The 18,749-nt window shown below is 44.4% G+C and overlaps 1 protein-coding gene across 2 annotated transcripts in view; it reads right to left on the bottom strand.

The window, feature by feature from the left end:
- Window positions 1–7,637: 7,637 nt before the first annotated feature.
- CYTH1 (cytohesin 1) overlaps window positions 7,638–18,749 on the bottom strand; it is an 84,651-nt gene continuing 73,539 nt past the window's right edge. Inside the window, exons 10-13 of one of the 2 annotated variants that reach the window (XM_032210524.1) lie at window positions 13,880–13,956; window positions 13,177–13,248; window positions 10,704–10,858; window positions 7,638–9,325 (exon numbers count right to left, since the gene is read on the bottom strand). In XM_032210524.1, coding sequence (XP_032066415.1) covers window positions 9,247–9,325; window positions 10,704–10,858; window positions 13,177–13,248; window positions 13,880–13,956 — 383 coding nt within the window. In that variant the 3' untranslated portion in view covers window positions 7,638–9,246. Of the gene's footprint in view, window positions 9,326–10,703; window positions 10,859–13,176; window positions 13,249–13,879; window positions 13,959–18,749 lie in introns of both variants that reach the window. The other variant, XM_032210525.1, reaches the window with a different exon arrangement.

Here is an 18,749-nt window from a genome sequence, read left to right as displayed (position 1 = left end):
CAAGGAGTTATAAAATATCCCCAAACATGTTGGGGGAGGAGGAAGAAAAGACTGTCTGAACACTTTACAGAGACATAATAGTATGAAGTCCCAGAAGTTTCCTGGATACCATCCCAACTTTAATTCTTCCATTGCAAGTTACTTATAATAAGCTGTCTGTTCCACCTTCTAAGTTTTCGGCGCGCCAGTTGGTAAGAAGCTCTGCAACTGCAGTCATACATTCACACAATTTGCTCAATGTTGATTTATTTAGAAGTTTATAGTTGCAGATTAAAGGACAGCTCTGGATCCGTCACAAGGGGGCCCCTCGTGATGAAACATAGTCATCACTGAAGGACTTGCCCTTGTGGAAAGTTCCAACAGATCCTTCTGAGTTTTGGTGAGGGGTGAAAAATCACTTCTGAATTTATTTATTTATTTTTCTTTGGTAAGTAAATCTTGCTCTCATTGAAAGAGATTCACATCATCTCTTCTCACTTCTTGTATTCCCAGGATGTTAGGCTGTTAGATAAACAAAAGTGCTGCCATGCCCATATTAAGAGTTTGGAAGGCAGTGGATGTTTGCCACCATAACAAGCAGAGAAATAGAAAGTTAATAAATTTTTATGCAGATGAGGACTGATATGCTTTCCTGGAGGTTTTCAAGAAAAGATTGGACATCTGTTTATATGAGGTGGTATAGGAATCCCTGCCTTAGGCAGGGGGTTGGATTGATAGAACGTCCAGGTCTCTTCCAGCCCTGATTCTATGATCTGAAGGAAACAGCTTTTTATTCTGACCGAGGCTTCCCAAGAGCATGAAGCAACTCCTTGCCCCAACAAACAACCCTTTTATTAATTTACTGTGAATTCTGCTCATTCACATCCAGCAGTCTTTCAAGGGAGGATTTACAATCACTGACCTTATCTGGCTTAGAGAGCTGGCAGGCTGATATCTGCAAAACTTGGCAAGGAGTCTCGGAGAGTCACGAACCAATTAAGTGAACTAATTGTCTCCTGCAAACTCCACTCCCCTTTCCGTCCTTTTATTTCCTCTGGCCATTCATCATCCACCTGTGAACGTACTCCCAAATCGACCCCTGTTCTTTAGCTGTTCCCTTCGTCTGTCAACTCTGCGCATTCGCACACTGGGAACAGGCTCCAGCTGTTCATCTGCCTCACTGTTGTCTGACTCTGAAGGCAGCTGATAACTGGCATACAGCTCTGGCCCCCTCTCTGCCTCCAACACAGAGCCCTCATCAGAGCCTTCCCCAGACTCCAGGCCTGGCCCATGTTCCTCCCCAACCTCCTCACTGTCCGAAAGTTCTGCCAGCTCTGCTGGCCGCTGGCAGGCCACAACACTTTTCATATACAGAAGAAACTTTGCATGTAGGTATAAAGTGAGGTACTCTACAGTATGAATCAACACAATACCACCACCCCCATTCCAGTTGTCAAATTACATTTTCTAGACATGATTTCTTTGTGATTGCTAAAGGCCATTTCACAAAAATACTGAATTCCAAATTGGCAATTCTCATTTTAAACAAGGTCTGCAATAGTAGAGTGACAATTCAAAAAGCAGAGTTTGCTGCCATCTTCAGGTATAATCAACCAGGCAGCAGGAGTTTCAAAACGTACATTTGAGGAAATACACGATACACCCACACACTCATTTCCTGCGTGTCTTTAATAAACAAGGGCTCCATAACTTGAATCAGGTAGCTACAAAACTAAGCAGCTTCAAATTCTGACTGGCAGTGAAAGTAAAAGGGAGATAATCACCATCAGACATTTCTTTTCCATTTTGCCAGTGGAAATAATAAAGTGAATATAATTTGCCTGCGTGCTTGCAAGAGAAACGAGAAAATAGCGCTGGAGTGATTCAGACACCCTTGTATGCCTCATAGACAATGAATGAAATGTTTGGGTTTTGATGAAGAGTAAAAAAAAATCACTCCCAAAACCACACAATAGACCTCTTTGTTTTGGTGGGCCTGCTTAGTGACACTAAATAACATATGTGAGATTTCATCCGTGGCCAACTCCTGCACTGAAACCATGGACAGCGACTGTCAGAACATGTTGAGTTTTGAATAAAGTAGACTAATAATATGACTTTCTTTTCTTTGTTCTTCTTTTTCTTTCTCTCCTTTTGCTTTCCTTTCTCAAACATTTCTTTACAAATTGTAAGCAAACTAGGAAACAAATTTGGTTCATTTTGCCACCACCCTGTTCCTTTTAAATGATCTGGAAAATTGGAGAGGATGGTGGATGTAGCTCTAACTCTGAAGAGTCATCCCTCTTCAACACCGATCCTCCCTGTAAGTAAATGAATATTTGTATTTAACTTGGCACGCCAAGTGGTATAGCATTGCTACTCAACTTTCTAGGTCAGGGGTAGTCAAAATCAATTTCACTGAAGACCGCATCAGAGCTGTGGTTTACCTCGGGGGCTCAGGGGGCGTGGTTGGCTGGCTGGGTGTGGCCAATTGGATGGGCATGACCAGCTTGATGCCACTTACTGGGTGTGGCTGACTGGGTGGGCGTGGAGAGGTTGACGCCACTCCCCAAACTGCTGGCATGTTTCCTCTTCGCATTGGGTAGACTGGGCTAAAGGCACACTGGCATGACATTTCCTCTTCACATTGGGTAAAGCAGGCTGAAGCGACATGGGCCCTTACATTTTCCAGGATGGTCTCACAGGCCGGTTTTGGCCCACAGGCCTTGTGTTTGACACCCCTGTTCTAGGTAATTTACAATACTGTAATGCTTCACAATTTATTCTTTAGAACACAACCATGTGTTCAATAGATGTGCTGGACTACGACACCCAGCATTCCCAGACAGCATTGCTGACTCCCTTGCCTGATTCGTTATAGAACTTCAGCTGCTCTAAATGCTTACCTCATTTCAGAATCTATTTTGAAAGGCATCCAGGGTAGGCTAAATTTAAGATTAGGTCATGTCTGCACGCAAAAGCACTATCAACAGCCCAGGCATGAAATCCTCTTATCTCTGCTACCAATTCAGCAGTGGGAGCATGCGCAGTGTGCATGATGACGTCTGGGTGGGTGGGTGGAGCCTTGTACCACTGCCACTCCCGGTTCGCCCGAACTGGTGCGAGCCAGTAGAATACCACCTCTGCAACAGCCTCTCAGTTGCAAAGTTCTCTTTGAGCAGCCTTCCTTCCCTGGTGCCCCAGTGGAAAGTCCATGCCTTCTGCCTTTGGCTGGTGAAATCTACTTTTTTCATCTCTACAACCCAGAAAGGGTCAGTAAATAAAATTGTGAATGTGGAAACAAGATGTGCCAACTCATTTTCTATACAAACATCCATTCCTAGCTAACTTTCCTCTTCATCCACACTTTCTTAATTTCAGCATCCCAATTTAGTGGGCTGTTGTGAAATGCTTGGGAGTCAGAAACTCTTGCTGTTTTATTTCCAATACCCAAACACGGTCTAGCTCTAGCATATCAGAGTTTCCTTTTTGCCTGCTCCAAGGATAAACACTGCATTCGTTAGCTCTAAAGGGACCTGGTTATTTTATTTTTACGCTTTTTAATTATTTTTTACTGAATCTTTGTATATTTAATATTAGTGGGGTATGCATGCGGAGAATGTTAGGTCGGTATGTATGGGGGGATTGAGAGTGCGGCCTGGTGCCCCCTCCACTGAGTGCAGAAGCAGAAGTGGATGGGGGCCCAGATCCGCCTCTCGTCCCAGAATGGGTGGTATGAATGGCCTGCCGGGGAGAATGGAGGCCATGAGAGGGGAAGTGGGGCCTACGGGTGCGGGGATGGGCCGGTGCATTCCGGTCATAGTTGGGAGAGGCAGGTTTGACGGGAGTTATAGGGCTAGCCATTACCGGGGAAGGAGGGTTCGCTATGTTACAGCGATCCCCCCTTCCGGCCCTGTTAGCTTCATTCCAGGACCAGATGGCGAGAGTTGTCAGAACCCTGGTCTCAGGCTGCTGTTGCTAAATGCCAGGTCTGTGGTTCATAAAGCTCCCCTCGTCCGGGACCTAATGTTAGACGAGGGGGCAGACCTGGCATGTATTACTGAAACCTGGCTGGGCCATGAGTGAGGAGTCCCCCTCACTGAAATGTGCCCAGAAGGGTTTCGGGTGCTCCACCACTCACGACACCAGAAAGGGGTGGGGGAGTGGCAGTCATCATCCGAGAGTCATTAGTTCCTCGTACGATCCCTACTCCGGAGATTGTCGGGTGTGAGTCCCTTCTGGTGAAGTTGGACCTTGGGGGTCAAGTGGGGTTACTAACGTACCTACCTCCCAACTGCGTTACAACAGCCCTGCCTGTGCTCCTTGAGTCAGTAGCCGAGCTGGCGGTTGAGTTCCCCAGACTTATAGTGCTGGGGGACTTCAACCTGTCGTCGCTCGGTGAACGCTCTGATGCAGCACAGGAGTTCATGGCTTCCATGACGGCCATGGATTTGACCCAAGTAATTCAGGGTCCGACTCATACAGCGGGTCACACGCTCGACCTTGTTTTTCTCTCAGAGCAGTGGAGATGTGATCTAGATTTGAGGGGCATTAAGATCTTGCCCTTGTCATGGTCAGATCACTTCCTATTGAGGCTCGACTTTCGGAAACCAATCCCCCACTGTAGGGAGGTGGAACTGATTAGGTGGTTCCGCCCCAGGTGCCTGATGGACCCGATGGGATTTCAGATGGCACTTGATGAGATACCTGACTCTCTGGCCCACAGTCCGGTGTAGTCCTTGGTTGCTGCTTGGAATATAGCGGCAGCGGAGACTCTAAACTGGATTGCGCCTTTACGCCTCTCCGCGGCAGTGGATCCAGGAGGGCTCCTTGGTTTACCGAGGAACTCTGGGAGATGAAGTGCCAAAAGAGACGCCTAGAGTGACGCTGGAGGGCTAGTAACTCTGAATCCGACCGAACACAATTAAGAGCCTTTATTAGGACTTGTCTAGTGGCGATATGGGCGGCAAAATGTGCGCATTTTTCTGCTCTTATTACATACGCAGAATCGTGCCCAGCCGCCCTGTTTAGGATAGCCCACTCCCTCTTGAAAGGGATACGGACGAACCTCTACAGGGTAGAGCTGAGAAATTTGTTCACTTTCTGTCGGATAAAATCGCTCGGATTCGGACGGACCTGGACTCCACTTGGACGGTACCAGCCGAGGTACCGGGGGAAGGTCTTGATCGGATTTTATGGAGCAAGTTTCAATGTCGCTCCTGAGGAAGTGGACAAGGCCATGGGAGCGGTGAGTGCCTCCACCTGTTTACTGGACCCGTGTCCATCCTGGCTGGTCTCATCCAGCAGGGAGGTGACACATGGCTGGCTCCAGAGGATTGTTAACATCTCTCTTCGGGAGGGATCCTTCCCGCACCCCCTAAAGGATACGGTGGTGAGACCCCTCCTTAAGAAACCGTCCCTGGATCCAGCCATTTTGAACAACTATCACCCAGTCTCCAACTTCCCCTTCGTGGGGAAGATTGTCGAGAAGGTGGTGGCCTTTCAACTCCGATGGACCTTGGATGAAACAGATTATCTGGAACCCTTTCAGTCAGGTTTCAGGCCTGGTTATGGCACCGAAACTGCTTTGGTCGTGCTGATCGGTGATCTCTGGCTGGCCAGGGATAGAGGACACTCCTCTATCCTAGTGCTTCTTGACCTCTCAGCGGCCTTCCATACCATCGACCATGGTATCCTTCTGCGACAGTTACGGGAGGTGGAAGTGGGAGGCACCGTCCTAAGGTGGTTCTCCTCCTACCTCTCAGACAGGTCGCAGTCGGTGTTGGTTGGGGGACAGAGATCGACCCCTAGGCCCCTCAAATATGTGGTGCTGCAGGGTTCGGTCCTGTCCCCCCCCTCCTATTTAATATCTACATGAAGCCGCTGGGTGAGATCATATGCCGGCAAGGGATCAAATACCATCAATACGTGGATGACACTCAATTGTATCTGTCCGCCCCGTGCCAACTCAGCGAAGCAGTTGAAGTGATGTGCCAGTGCCTGGAGGCTGTCAGGGTCTGGATGGGAGCGAACAAGCTTGCACTCAATCCAGACAAGACCAAGTGGCTATTGATGTTGCCCCCCAAGGATGGTCCAGACATTCCACCTCTTAGCCTGGGGGGTGAAGTTATACACCCCTCGAAGAGGGCCCGCAATTTGGTGTCCTCCTGGATCCACAGCTGATGTTAGAACACCATTTATCGGCTGTGACCAGGGGGGCATCTGCCCAGGTCCGCCTGGTGCACCAGTTGCGGCCCTATCTGGACCAGGAGGCACTTCGAATGGTCACTCACACCCTCATCGCCTCAAGACTGGATTACTGTAACGCACTCTACATGGGGCTGCCCCTGAAGAATGTTCGAAGACTGCAGTTGGTCCAGAATGCAGCCGCGCGAGCGATAATGGGTGTACCTAGATACACCCATGTTACACCTATCCTCCGCGAGCTGCACTGGCTCCCCATTGGTCTCCGGACCCGCTTCAAGATGCTAGTCGTTACTTTTAAAGCCCTACATGGTATTGGACCTGGCTACCTGACAGAACGCCTCCTGCCATTCACCTCCCAACGACCAATAAGATCACACAGGTTGGGCCTCCTCCGGGTGCCGTTGACTGGACAATGCTGGCTGGCGGCTCCCCGAGGGAGGGCCTTCTCTGTAGCTGCACCAGCCTTGTGGAACGAGCTACCCGCCGAGATCTGGACCCTCACCACTCTCCCGGCCTTCCGTAAAGCAACTAAGACCTGGCTGTTCCGGCAGGCATGGGGCTGTTGATGAATATCCAGCTCCATTTGATTGAATGGATGCTAGATTAATTTTAACAATTGTATTTTTAAAATTTTTATATGTTTTTACTTTTGTTGTGAGCCGCTCAGAGTCCCAAGGGAGTGGGTGGCATACAGATCTTATTAAAGTTACAAAGTTACAAATTTTCTTGGCTGAGTGGGAAACTTCCCGCTTCCTTCTTGCAACTGTGCATTTTATTTAGTTTAATTACATAGAATAGCCCTGAAATGTTCTAAGACTTCAACAATTATCTTAATTTTTTTATATACAAGATGGCATTTTATTTAGTTTAATTACATAGAATAGCCCTGAAATGTTCTAAGACTTCAACAATTATCTTAGTTTTTTTATATACAAAATCCCATCATCAGACAAGTCTGCACATGTTGAAAAGCTCATCATTTCTGTATCATATTTTTAATATCATATAATTATTTAAAGAAAATAGACATCTTTCAGTATAAGGTGCAAATCAGGAAGAGTTACGTCCAACACTGGACTTCATCCTGCCTACATCCTCCATAGCTATTAAGAATTGCTTAGACCCACCTCAATGTATTATTCCCCCCCCCCTCCCCAACAATAGGAAAAAACCTAGGATTGGCTGGCAATAACCTCATGCAAAAACATTGCTGCTTGGATTCCAAATTAGTTCAATCTCATTATCCTTGTTTGCCCAGCTACAAGAAGACCTTCATATGATTTTGATTTTGCAAATTCAAAGAGACTGCTGAGATTATCTGGCCCCTAACCAGCAAGAGTTGGAATCTTTTTTCTTCTTCTTTTTTTGGTGCAAGACAGTTCTCAGAACACAAAATTTGCCTAACTGTCGGCAGAGGAACACAAGCAGACAAAGATGAATGTGAGCCAGAGGTGAGTTCAATGTTTATTTGCTGCAGGTGTTCTGTGCTAAATCACAAAGTGGTGGGAAATAAAAGTTCCAAACTAGCCCTGAAAAACAGATTCAAAATGAAACTATAACCCAACTGCCTGACTTGTAATAGCTTTTACTCTTCCCCCATTTCCCCCGTGTGCTACAGCAATATGCAGGAATCCTGCCGTGTTTCATAAAAACAATCTTTAAAACAAATACAAAATAATCTCCAGGGGAAAGAAATCTGTACAGAGAGTATCTACATCTCAAGATAAATAGACTGATACAGCGGTGGGTTAGGAGGCTTGGAGAACTGTGTGAAGAATCGAGAGTTCCCCCAAAGCTTTGCAAGGGAAAGCAGCCTTCTTTGTGGCTACCCTTCTCACCTACCCACCCCACAAACAGAGTTGCAAACATTAGCCAGCAAAGCACACCCGCTCCAAATCCCTCATCTCCAACCAGTCACTTGTGCTTCACTCGAGGTCAAGAACTACTGCTTCTACTGGCCACCTCAGTTGAACTCATCCCTGCCAAAAAAAGAACTGCAACAGAACTGATCAGAAAGACAACACTCAAGGTGTGTGTGCTCTACCGTTCCTTATTATCGGAAGTCCCCCCCTCCCCTTCTTCCTTAAATGCTGCTATTCTGAGCTATTATTCCAATGCTAAATAAAACAGAGGGTGGAGATTTCACAGCCAGCAGCTGCGTGGGGCAGTCCCCACCAACTGTTGGCAAAGGTCTTCCTGCAAAGCATCAATACTAACCACACAATCCGCCTGCCTGCTTCTGCAAGTCTGTGAACTGGCTTGCAGCAATAACAAGAACCCCCTAAAGTAGGTGCCCTCTAGAATGAGGGCAGTGGAGATCCTGGAGGTGGCAGCCTTGCCCTAGGCCCCCTCATCCAGGTGTTGGAGCAGACATCTTGATTGCTCAATACTCCTAATGATTAATTATAAAAAAAGTGAAAGAGGATCCCCAGCTAACCATGCCTAACAGACCCCATGGCTGAATCGCTTTGGGAATGGAAGCCACCAATCTTGCTTGACTAAAAAATAAAAAAATAAAGGCAATAGGAGGTGTGTCTCTGGAATCTCTAGGCTTCAAAGCTAGCATGTCTGCTCTATAGATCAATGTATGCCTTTAAAGGTCTGTGGTCCACTCCTGGTGCTTGGGCTTTAGAAAGTAGCAACGGCAACTTAAAATAGAGCTGCATCCCCTTAGGGGTGCGTACTGCGTGATGCGCTCTACCTCTCCATTAAGCTCACACAATGAACAATTAAACTATGATAGCCCCCAAAGACTCCAACCGCTTTCTCTTCTGGTCAACTGGACTGCAGAAGATGCCGTTGGGATTCAGGTTGCCAAGATAAGAAGCTGGCATTCTTCCCCAAGAAAGAAGTTAGTGAGTGGGTGGCTGCCGTCCGCTTAGTGCCCCCGCCCCTTCTTCCTGCTCCCAAACAGGAAAAGAATAGCAAAAGCTGAAGCTGGGCTCCTGAAGGCAGCAATAGAGAGCAGACAGTCTAGGGCAGCCTCTCGTTTCCCCCACTCTGGTGGAGATGAAGAGGCATCCCCTGCCAAGGTCACCACCATAGAGTTAGACCAGGGGACTAATGCCGCTTGGTGGAGGAAACCTTCTTCTTGCGTGCCGCAAGCATCTCGTAGAAAGGGTCCCGGCTGATTGCAGCTCTGAAGAGAGAAAAATGGGGGGGGGAGAGATAATTAAACTCTTAGTCAGCTTCTCAGGAGGACTTAAATCACAGGAGCTTAGAATGGCTTCAACTTCTTTTCTGACTCTTTTAAGGAAAGCTGCCTTCACCGCCCATTCTCCTACCTAACAAGGAGATCTCCAGATCTTAACCCCACAGAAAACCTTTGGAGGGAATTGAAAGTCCATGTTGCCCAGCGACAGCCCCAAAACATCACTGCTCTAGAGGAGATCTGCATGGTGGAATGGGCCAACATACCAGCAACAGTGTGTGCCAACCTTGTGAAGACTTACAGAAAACGTTTGACCTCTGTCATTGCCAACAAAGGATATATAACAAAGTATTGAGATGAACTTTTGATATTGACCAAATACTTATTTTCCACCATAATTTGCAAAAAAATTCTTTCCAAATCAGACAATGTGATTGTTGGATTTGTTTTCTCATTTTGTCTTTCATAGTTGAGGTCTACCTATGATGTCAATTACAGGCCTTTCTCATCTTTTTAAGTGGGAGAATTTGCACAATTGGTGGCTGACTAAATATTTTTTTGCCCCACTGAAAATGTAAATCGTACTTAAAATTGCAAATCGTAATCAAGAGAATAAAGGAGAAAATGTGCAGCTCAGGGTACACTGTGAATTTGGTTGTTTTCTTGCAGACGTTTCATTACCTAAACTAGTAACATCATCAGTGCTGTTGATGTTATTTTGGGTAATAAAACACCTGCAAGAAAACAACTAAGCTCAGAGAGCACCAAGGACACCTAAACGTGAGCTGGTTACCCAAATTTAGATCATGTGGGCGCAGGAGTGGGGTAATAGCCATAAGTTTTAATTTAAGTCGTAACCATAACCAACTTTTTTTGGGAGCTGTCATTAATTCAAAATGTCATTGAGCAAACGGTTGTAAGTCAAGGACCACTTGTATCCCTACAAGTCTAGTGACAAAGTTTACCCTGTTTCCATGAAAATAAGCCCTCCCTGATAATAAGCCCAATCGGGCTTTTGAGCGCATGCACTAAGATAAACCCTCCGTGAAAATGTTGCAACACAGCAGCAGCCATGAGGTAACCAAGCTTGCCTCCTCCTGCACTTCAAAAATAATAAGACCTCCCCCAAAATAAGGCCAGGGGCCTATTTCGGGGGTCAAAAGAAAATAAGATCCTGTCTTATGTTCAGAAAAACGGTAGCAAAAACCTAATGCTGCTCCTCTCTCCCCAATTTCAGGTTCTTCTTTGGCAAGAGATTTATACTTCCTCTTCCTGCTTCCCTATCAAAAATTTGAATTATACACACAAAGTTCTAGCAAATTGCCATATTGCTTCAAACCCTGGCCATTCCCTTCTTCTGTCTCACTTGATGCATTTGATCCACTCGTCCTTCTCTTCTGTCGTGGGTGCCGAGATGCGGTACACAGTGTGGTTTCCTTCAACCACACGTCCGTCTGCCTCCGTCTTACATGCTTTGATGACCTGGTCCTTGTTGTCAGGGATATACAGTTCAAAGCAGTTCTGCAAGAAGAACAGGTCAAAACTTATTGCTTCATTGAAGACGGAAGTCAGAAGTGTCAACACACAGAATGCAGTTGACAGAAAAGTCACAAGTTTTCTGCAGCAAATATCAGTTCCGTAAACCAACTTCTATTAACTGAAGTAGGAAGATATTAATTCAGTTTCCAATGTCATCCAAAATGATAAATCATGACTACCAATTAAACCATCAGTATTAATCTTGAATCAATCACTTTATTGCAAAACTGGTCGTATTAATTTCCAAATTCAGTTGAAACAGGAAAATATGGTTAAAAGGCTTCCCAGTTTGATTGTTCCTCTGTTGGAGGCCTGAACAAAAGAAAACTGGTAGGCAAGTGTCTTCATCTATTCTTTTATTAAGCCAAAGTCAAGTTATAGCAATTTATAGAAATGTTAAGGTGGCACCTACATCCTAGCTCAGATACGACAAAGTTCATCTTGACTGGGCAACAATTTCAGGATAGCACCAGGGGTGGGCTTCCAGGAGTTTGCAGGGGTTTGGGAGAACATCCAGTTAAGATTCAGTACAGTTCAGAGAACCCCCAAATCCCACTCCTGGCTGACCCCGCCCACCCCACTCCTCCCCTCCCAAGAGTCCCCACACAGCCCATTTTGGATGCAGGTAAGTGCAGGGCTCACACGGAGACTCAGGGAGGGTGAAAAATGGGTGTATCGGAAGTTGGGAAGGCCAGAAATGGGTCTGTTTCTGGCCTCCAGAGGGCCTCTGGAGCCTGTGGAGGCCATTTTCCGCCCTCCTGGAACCTCAAGGTAAGCCTCTGGAGCCCAGGAAGGGCAAAAAAACCCCCAAACATGGTGCAGAAGGCCAACTAAGCCACGCCTGCCCAGCAACCGGGCAGAGAACCCCTTGCTAAAATTTTGAAGCCCACCCCTGGATAGCGTATATCAGAGTTGTCCATGCTTCAGAAATCATTTGGAATGCTGGGGAACATGAGCAGATCACCTCCTTAAGGTAACTTAAATCTTTTTTCAGGCTACTGTGCACACCTGGAAAAGATACAACCACATTAAAGAAGTGCTTCCTATTTATTTATTTATTCACATTTTTGAACTGCCCAATCTCCCTCCGAGAAGCACCTTTTTAAGAAACAGTGTTAAGCTATTAAAATAGTTTTTACCTGCTGGGATGAAGGAGGAAGTTATTTATTTTTTCTTTCTCTTTCTGTTTTTTTACACACCTAGTTTTTCTTTTCTTTGTAATGTTTTTTTTTCATAGATGCTTATCTTTTATATGTATAATTCTTGGTGTTATTTGTATTAAGGAAGTATTTCTCCTTTGTATTAAAGAAGTACTGTTCCCTTATGATTCAAAAAACCTCTTCCAAATCACTTTTGAAGCAAGGACAGCCTCAGTTAATGGTTTGTGCACTAAAATAAAATATTCTAAAAAACAAACAAACGCCGATCATCTTAAGAAATCAACTGATCAAGATCTATTGTAAAATAGATCAAAGGCAGCAAGGAGGACTTGAAAATGTCGTGGGAAAGACCTGGTCAATTCTCAGAAAACTATTTTTTTCCTCTGTGGGATTTCCCTCATCTCAGTGCTTTGGGGGTGTCACACGTAATTTTCCTTCTCTCACTGAGTAATAGAAACAGAAACAATTCTGCAATGTGGGTAAGCCTGCTTAATAACTCATATTTCAAGGTTACTCCCACTTTTCTTGAATTCCCTCTCATTTTCTTTCAAAGCATGTAGAAGGGCAACAAATGGGGCTTGGGAGTTTTCTTGGGGGGTTCATTTTGGTTTTGAATAATGATCTCCCCATCTTGGTGCATATACTAGAACAGCAATGGCGAACTTTTTCGGCACTGAGTGCCCAAACTGGAACGTATCAGCATGCGTGTATATGTGCGCGCTGAAGTGTTGGAAACATGAAGACCAGCTGGCTGTCATGCACATGCCTGTTTTTTCACCATTTTGGGGGCTGTTTTCATGCTGGTTTTCGGGACGTTTTTGACCCAAAAACCAGCCTGAAAACAGCCCGAAGGGGCCTGGGTTTTGTTCATTTTTCAGGCTGTTTTCCGGTGCTCCAGCGCCCATGAAAACCCGCATGCGTGCCGGAAATCAGAACAGTAGCTGGTGACGGCACACATGCCCACAGAGAGGGCTCTGCATGCCACCTCTAGCGCATGTGCCATAGGTTCACCATCCCAGTACTAGAACTTTCATTTTGCTTCCCACAAGAAACTATGCTTTCAACTTTTAGTAACCATAGTAACATAATTAAAACAAAACAAAAAGGAACAACACAGTCTCCAGGATTAGAATGACTCACCGGTTTCTTAGAATCTTCCACTTCACGGATGCTTAGATTCTCCAGTGGAATAATGCCTCTCGGTTCCTTGTCCTACAAGATAGTCAGATTTGAATCCATAAATTATCTTCTCAGTTGTAGACATGTTACAAATGTTTATTCATCACAAAGTTAAGTGGGGAAAAACCTCCTCTCTTAGACAAATATATCTAGACAGATGCTTTAAAGACAAAACTTTCAGTGAGGAGGCCAAAGGCATATATCATAATAAAGTAAGGGGAAAATGGCATGAAAAAGGCCAACAAATATATTGGGGTACAGTTTTCTGGTTTTCATTGTGGTATTTGTTCCAATAGTGAAGATTTCAGGACAACAGTTTATGCTATTGTGTTTCCCGCAAAATAAGACAGGGTCTTATTTTCTTTTGACCCCCAAAATAAGCCCTTGGCCTTATTTTGGGGGAGGTCTTATTATTTTTTAGGTGCAGGAGGCGGCGAGCATGGTCACCTCAGGGCTGCTGCTGTGTTGCAATATTTTCAGGGAGGGCTTATTTTAGAGCATGCGTTCAAAAGCCTGATTGGGCTTATTATCCGGGGAGGTCCTATTTTCAAGGAAACAGGGTAAACACTCCAATCTTATGTTAACACAAGAATTCACATTTAGAGTAGCCCTTGGGTTGTACTTGGATGCATCTGCACAAATGGTAACAACCTGAGACACTCACCGTGGTGTACTCAAAGTAGTAGAGGCAGTTGTCTGTCAGGATGAACCAGCGTCGCTTCCACGTCTTCACTCGGCCACCTGCACAAGGGAGAAGCAAGCTTGACAATGCGTGCCCAGGCCAAAAAGCTGGCTCTGGACACAAGAGCAGCTAAGGCAAAGCCTATGGGCACAACAGACAGTAGCCGAGCACATGGTTGTCAAGAGCGCAAGCAGAGCCAGCCCCACACCAGAGCAGCAGGTGGCTTCCAGCTGAGCACAACAGCTTGGGGGAAGGAGAAAACGTTGCATTGGTCAACCCTATTATATGCTACCGAACAAGCCTGTGTCTGCTCTGCACAAGGATGGAGAAGAGGCAACAGATTTCCACTAAGATAGAATTGCTATGAGTAAAGTCTATATTTTAGCCAGATCCTCAGATGAAGCTGCTCTCTAGGATTCCACTTGAGCCTGGAAAGCCAAATCTATACCACCCTCTCACCTCTTTTTTATTACAGGTGAAAGAAGAGGGAATTATTTACACTGCATGATAATTTGGCAGCCAGGAAACAGCCTTTTTGATCTTGATGCTCTCACCCCATGAGATACCATTGTATTTTAAGATACAATAAGCTACGCTAAGGGAAAAGTCCTTGATCAAAATGGGTGACAGGAATAGCTATGCCCACCCCACTTGCCTTCAAGATGCAATAAGGATTTTGGATTTGTGAAACATTACTTGTGCCCCATGCAGAAAAAAGAAAGCATGCTAAAGGGCCTGATATTTGAATTTGCTCTTAGCTTATTCTTTCAACTCCATGCCTTCTAAATGACTATCTCAGACCTATGATTCCTATTTTCCCAGCTTAAGACAGCGGTCCAAATTACCCAAAGGGTACCAGGTGAACAAACATTATCCTATGTAAACAGGATATTTTCAGATGAGATTTCCCCAATAGATAGGGGATAGGTCTACAAGGGAGTTGGCTCAAATTAACACCTATTAGGGCTATGTACCGTATTTTTCAGAGTATAAGACACACCTTTTTCCCTCAAAAAAGGGGCTGAAAATCTGTGTCCATATTATACACTGAATACAGCATTCCTTTTCCCTCCTGAAACCCCACCCCCTTCACCAAAATGGCCGTGTATAGCTTGTAGGAGGCCTTCAGAGAGCTCCTGGGGACTGGGGAGGGCAGAAATGAGCAAAAAACGGACCACTTTTTGCTCAATTTTGCCCCCCCAGCCCCCAGGAGCACTCTATAAGCTTCCTAATGCCCTTTTTTGACAAAAAACAGGTCTGTTTTTGTGAAAAACAGGCTGTTTTGGGGAGGTTTGCAGAGTGCAAAAACTTTTTTTTTAGTTTGCCTCTTCAAAACCTTGGTGCGTCTTATACTCTGAAAAATACAGTATATAGCGATCTCCTTTCTTTTTCCCAATACTAAGTTCCTCACAGGTAAAACAACCTGGCTTTGCCAGTTGCTAAACAACCTTTTTACTCCCAGTGTGTTTCAGACATTTATCCTTCTGTTTATCCAAAGCAGAAGCTCGGTGGAAAAGACATAAATCCTGTCAGTTTATTTCATGGCAATTGATTCTTTCTGGATTTTCTCCCCTTTTCCCCAACTAAACTGTGCCCACAATTAGCCAAAGGTTTTTTTCCCGGAAGTCAACTCAATGTCAATAAGAAGCCTCAGATGCAGGGAAGCACATTACTTTTGGCAAATTGTGACAAACATTTAAAAAAACCGACCTCGGGTTTTGTCAGAGATTCAGAAACTGTGAAGGAATCGGTACAAATGGGTACTATTCTGAACAGTTACTTCCCAGAGGGACTACCAAGATCACTTCCATCCACAACTGCCTGCCTTCACTCATTAAAGGACGGAGGTTTGCACAGCCCCCTTGGGCTGGTCTAGCCAGTTTATGCAAGGGGGAGGGGGTATCCTGTGGTTCCAAGAGGCAGATCAAAGTTGAGAAGTGAAGAGGCAAGATCAGCTCAATCAGCAGGGGCTACTCTGGCACATCCAGAAGAGTAGAGTTGAGCTAACCAGAAATTACCAGGAGCAAAAATATAAAGACCCACTCAGGGAGATTCTTACGCCACATATAGGCACACACAAACAACAAGACTTCATTCAAGCAACATAAAAACAAAAAACAGAAAGAAAGGGACAATGGTGGGTGGAAGAAGCCAATTGCTCCAGATAACGCCTGCTACAGTCCCCAAGGAACCTGGAAAGTTTCAACTGTTGTGAGCCCCTCTAACCATGGAATGACCAACTTCATCGCAAGTCAATATATTACAGAAAGACAAAGAACCGATTGGTAAACTCAGCAAGTCTCCAGTTGTATCCTCACAAGTATTTGGCAGTAGTGTTTTGCCCATTTCATTTCACTGTAGACCAAGCTCAGCAGGGTGGACAAACAACTTGTGCAAGCAGAAGACAACTTCCAGAAGAGCCCACCAGAAAAGAATGCGGTGAGCTGGCTTCTAAGGAACCCTAGGCCAGCCACCTTTAAACTGAGGCTTTTATTCAACCGGAAGAGAAGTGAATTGTCCACCATGATATTAAAACTAAGACCAACAATTGAGGATCAGGGCCTTGGATGAAGATGATGATTAAAGTTTTTTTGATGTATTTGTCCCAAACTGTGAACTGAAAAGCAAAATGTGAAAAGCTCTGTCATTTCACCTCCCCTCCTTTTTCTCTTAAAAGTTCTTAAGTGAAGCTCTTGTTTCAGGATGGTAGACTTACAAGTGTCAATTTCAAAACATCTTTGAATTTGGGTGAATATGTAAATAAACTCTAGAATTCCAGTGAATAATTAGAGGGACATAAACCTCCAGGAGGTTTCAGCCATCATTTTCCAACTTTTATCTTTTGACAATTGAACAACTGTAAGTGTAAAACAGCTGAATATTCAAGAAACACCCTCGCTTCAGAGAATTCCAATTTGCTGCCATATTTATAACTAAGAAATGCTGAGGGAACAGTATTATATCTGAAATGTTACAAGCTAATAACTTATAGAATAATAACTGACAGGGTTATTAAAATCCCAAAGAGCTCCTTGCTGTCAACTATTGTTCATCCTGATTTTCAATTCAGACGTGGCAACTTTAATGGTTGGGGTATATTTTTAATGGCCTAGGGCAGGGGCGTCAAACTCGTGGTGTCACATTATCATGTGATGTATCACAACTTTTTCCCCCTTCACAAAACTGTGGGTGGGGGTGGCTAGCATATGACACATCCGGCGGCAGGCCACAAGTTTGACACACCTGGCCTAGGGAGATTCCTACAATAAAGGAAACACCTGCGTTGCTTTTAGTTACAAACTATTTTAACCCCTCCCGGTTACAAATCACTGAATAATACAATTATAGCTAATGCTAATATTATATGATTAACAAATGATGGATTCCATCCATTCAGCTACAAATTCATTGGGTGGCATTAATCAAGCCTCTGCCTTCTTCAACTAGGCATCTCCAGGTATGATGATACTTTAATAACCATGCAGGCTAAAAATTACAGGGTTCGGGAAGGTTCCGATCAGGGGTGGGTTCTGGCTGGCTTTACTGCAAGTTTGCTCACGCATGCACGCTTTGTGCAGTTCAATGAAAATTGAACTCAAAAACAAAATAGCGACAGCAGCGAGCAGTCTGCCATACCACTACCTGTTCGGCCAAACCAGTAAGAACCCACCTCTGGTTCCAATCCTGTTCTTATTCCAAGTCCATAAAATAGAAAGGATAACCTATTTACAGATTTATTGTAAATATCAGAAAAGGGATTGTTAAAAAGTGACATCCATAAATTGATCAGTAAGTTAACCAATTGAAAAAAAGAACCTTTATTATGCGTGGTGAATTCTAGTCAGTTGGAGTAGCACTAAACCAAAAACCTGAATGTAATAAGAGATAGGATCACGATCTTCTCTCCTCTGATCCAGTTGGATATTCTGATCCTGTGCCATCCCAACTAACTAGAAGCTCTCTCATATATAATTAAGAGAAGGTTCTTCTTCTCTGTTCCACACAGGACCAGAGCATGGCTAATTCATTGCCACAATCAATTAAACAACTAATATTTTATTATTCCTTTTCACACTGGCAGCATTTTTGTTTTGTTTAGTGCCCCTGGATGAAAATTACATATTACCAATAGGGATTCTGCATTTAAATCTGCTCTCATTCATTAATTGTTTCCATTTTCTTTGCTTTTTTTAAATGACAAGCAGGAAATATGAACGGGCTCCTCTTAAAAGTATCCTCACAGTGATACTTTTCCTATCTGAAAGTAATGGGAGGGGGTTAATTAACAGAAGATATTTTAGATTTAAGCAAAAATACGCACTATTCTAGGGCCTTGGGCGAGAGCTTGTCCCAAAGGTGCTTTTTTCTGAGGCAACTGGATTTTGTTTTTTCTTTTGAAAATTGAAGGAAAATAAATCCTTCCATTCCCCACTATCCTGTCAGAGCTGAAGAAGCTTCTTGGCTGAGAAGCAAAACGTCTTCAAAAGAAAAAACAAGAAAGTCCAGTTGCCTCTAGAAAAAGTACCATTGGGACAACCATCACCTGGATGACTGAGAATTGCTAGACTTTTAAATGGAAAAGAGATTCATGATTCATCTTACAATCATTTTAAGTTCATCAGCTGTATGATGCAGGGTAGATGAAGGTTCATGATGGCACTACAATCATCAAGACTGAAGTATAGCATCTGGAAAAAGCCTCTTGAAGCAACTACATTGCTGTGAACTGCCCATTACCTAAGACTGGAATGGTATAACAATTGTGTTAAATACATAATTAATCTGTGGTATGCTAAGTGTAGCCGAAATACAACTCCCAGCAACTTCAAACTTAATGAGAAATGTTTTTTTT

Source organism: Thamnophis elegans, chromosome 2 (assembly GCF_009769535.1).
Source record: "Thamnophis elegans isolate rThaEle1 chromosome 2, rThaEle1.pri, whole genome shotgun sequence".
NCBI classification, from domain to species: domain Eukaryota; kingdom Metazoa; phylum Chordata; class Lepidosauria; order Squamata; family Colubridae; genus Thamnophis; species Thamnophis elegans.
The sequence above is the reverse complement of the archived record's forward strand: the minus strand, read 5'-3'. Positions and strand labels throughout refer to the sequence as shown.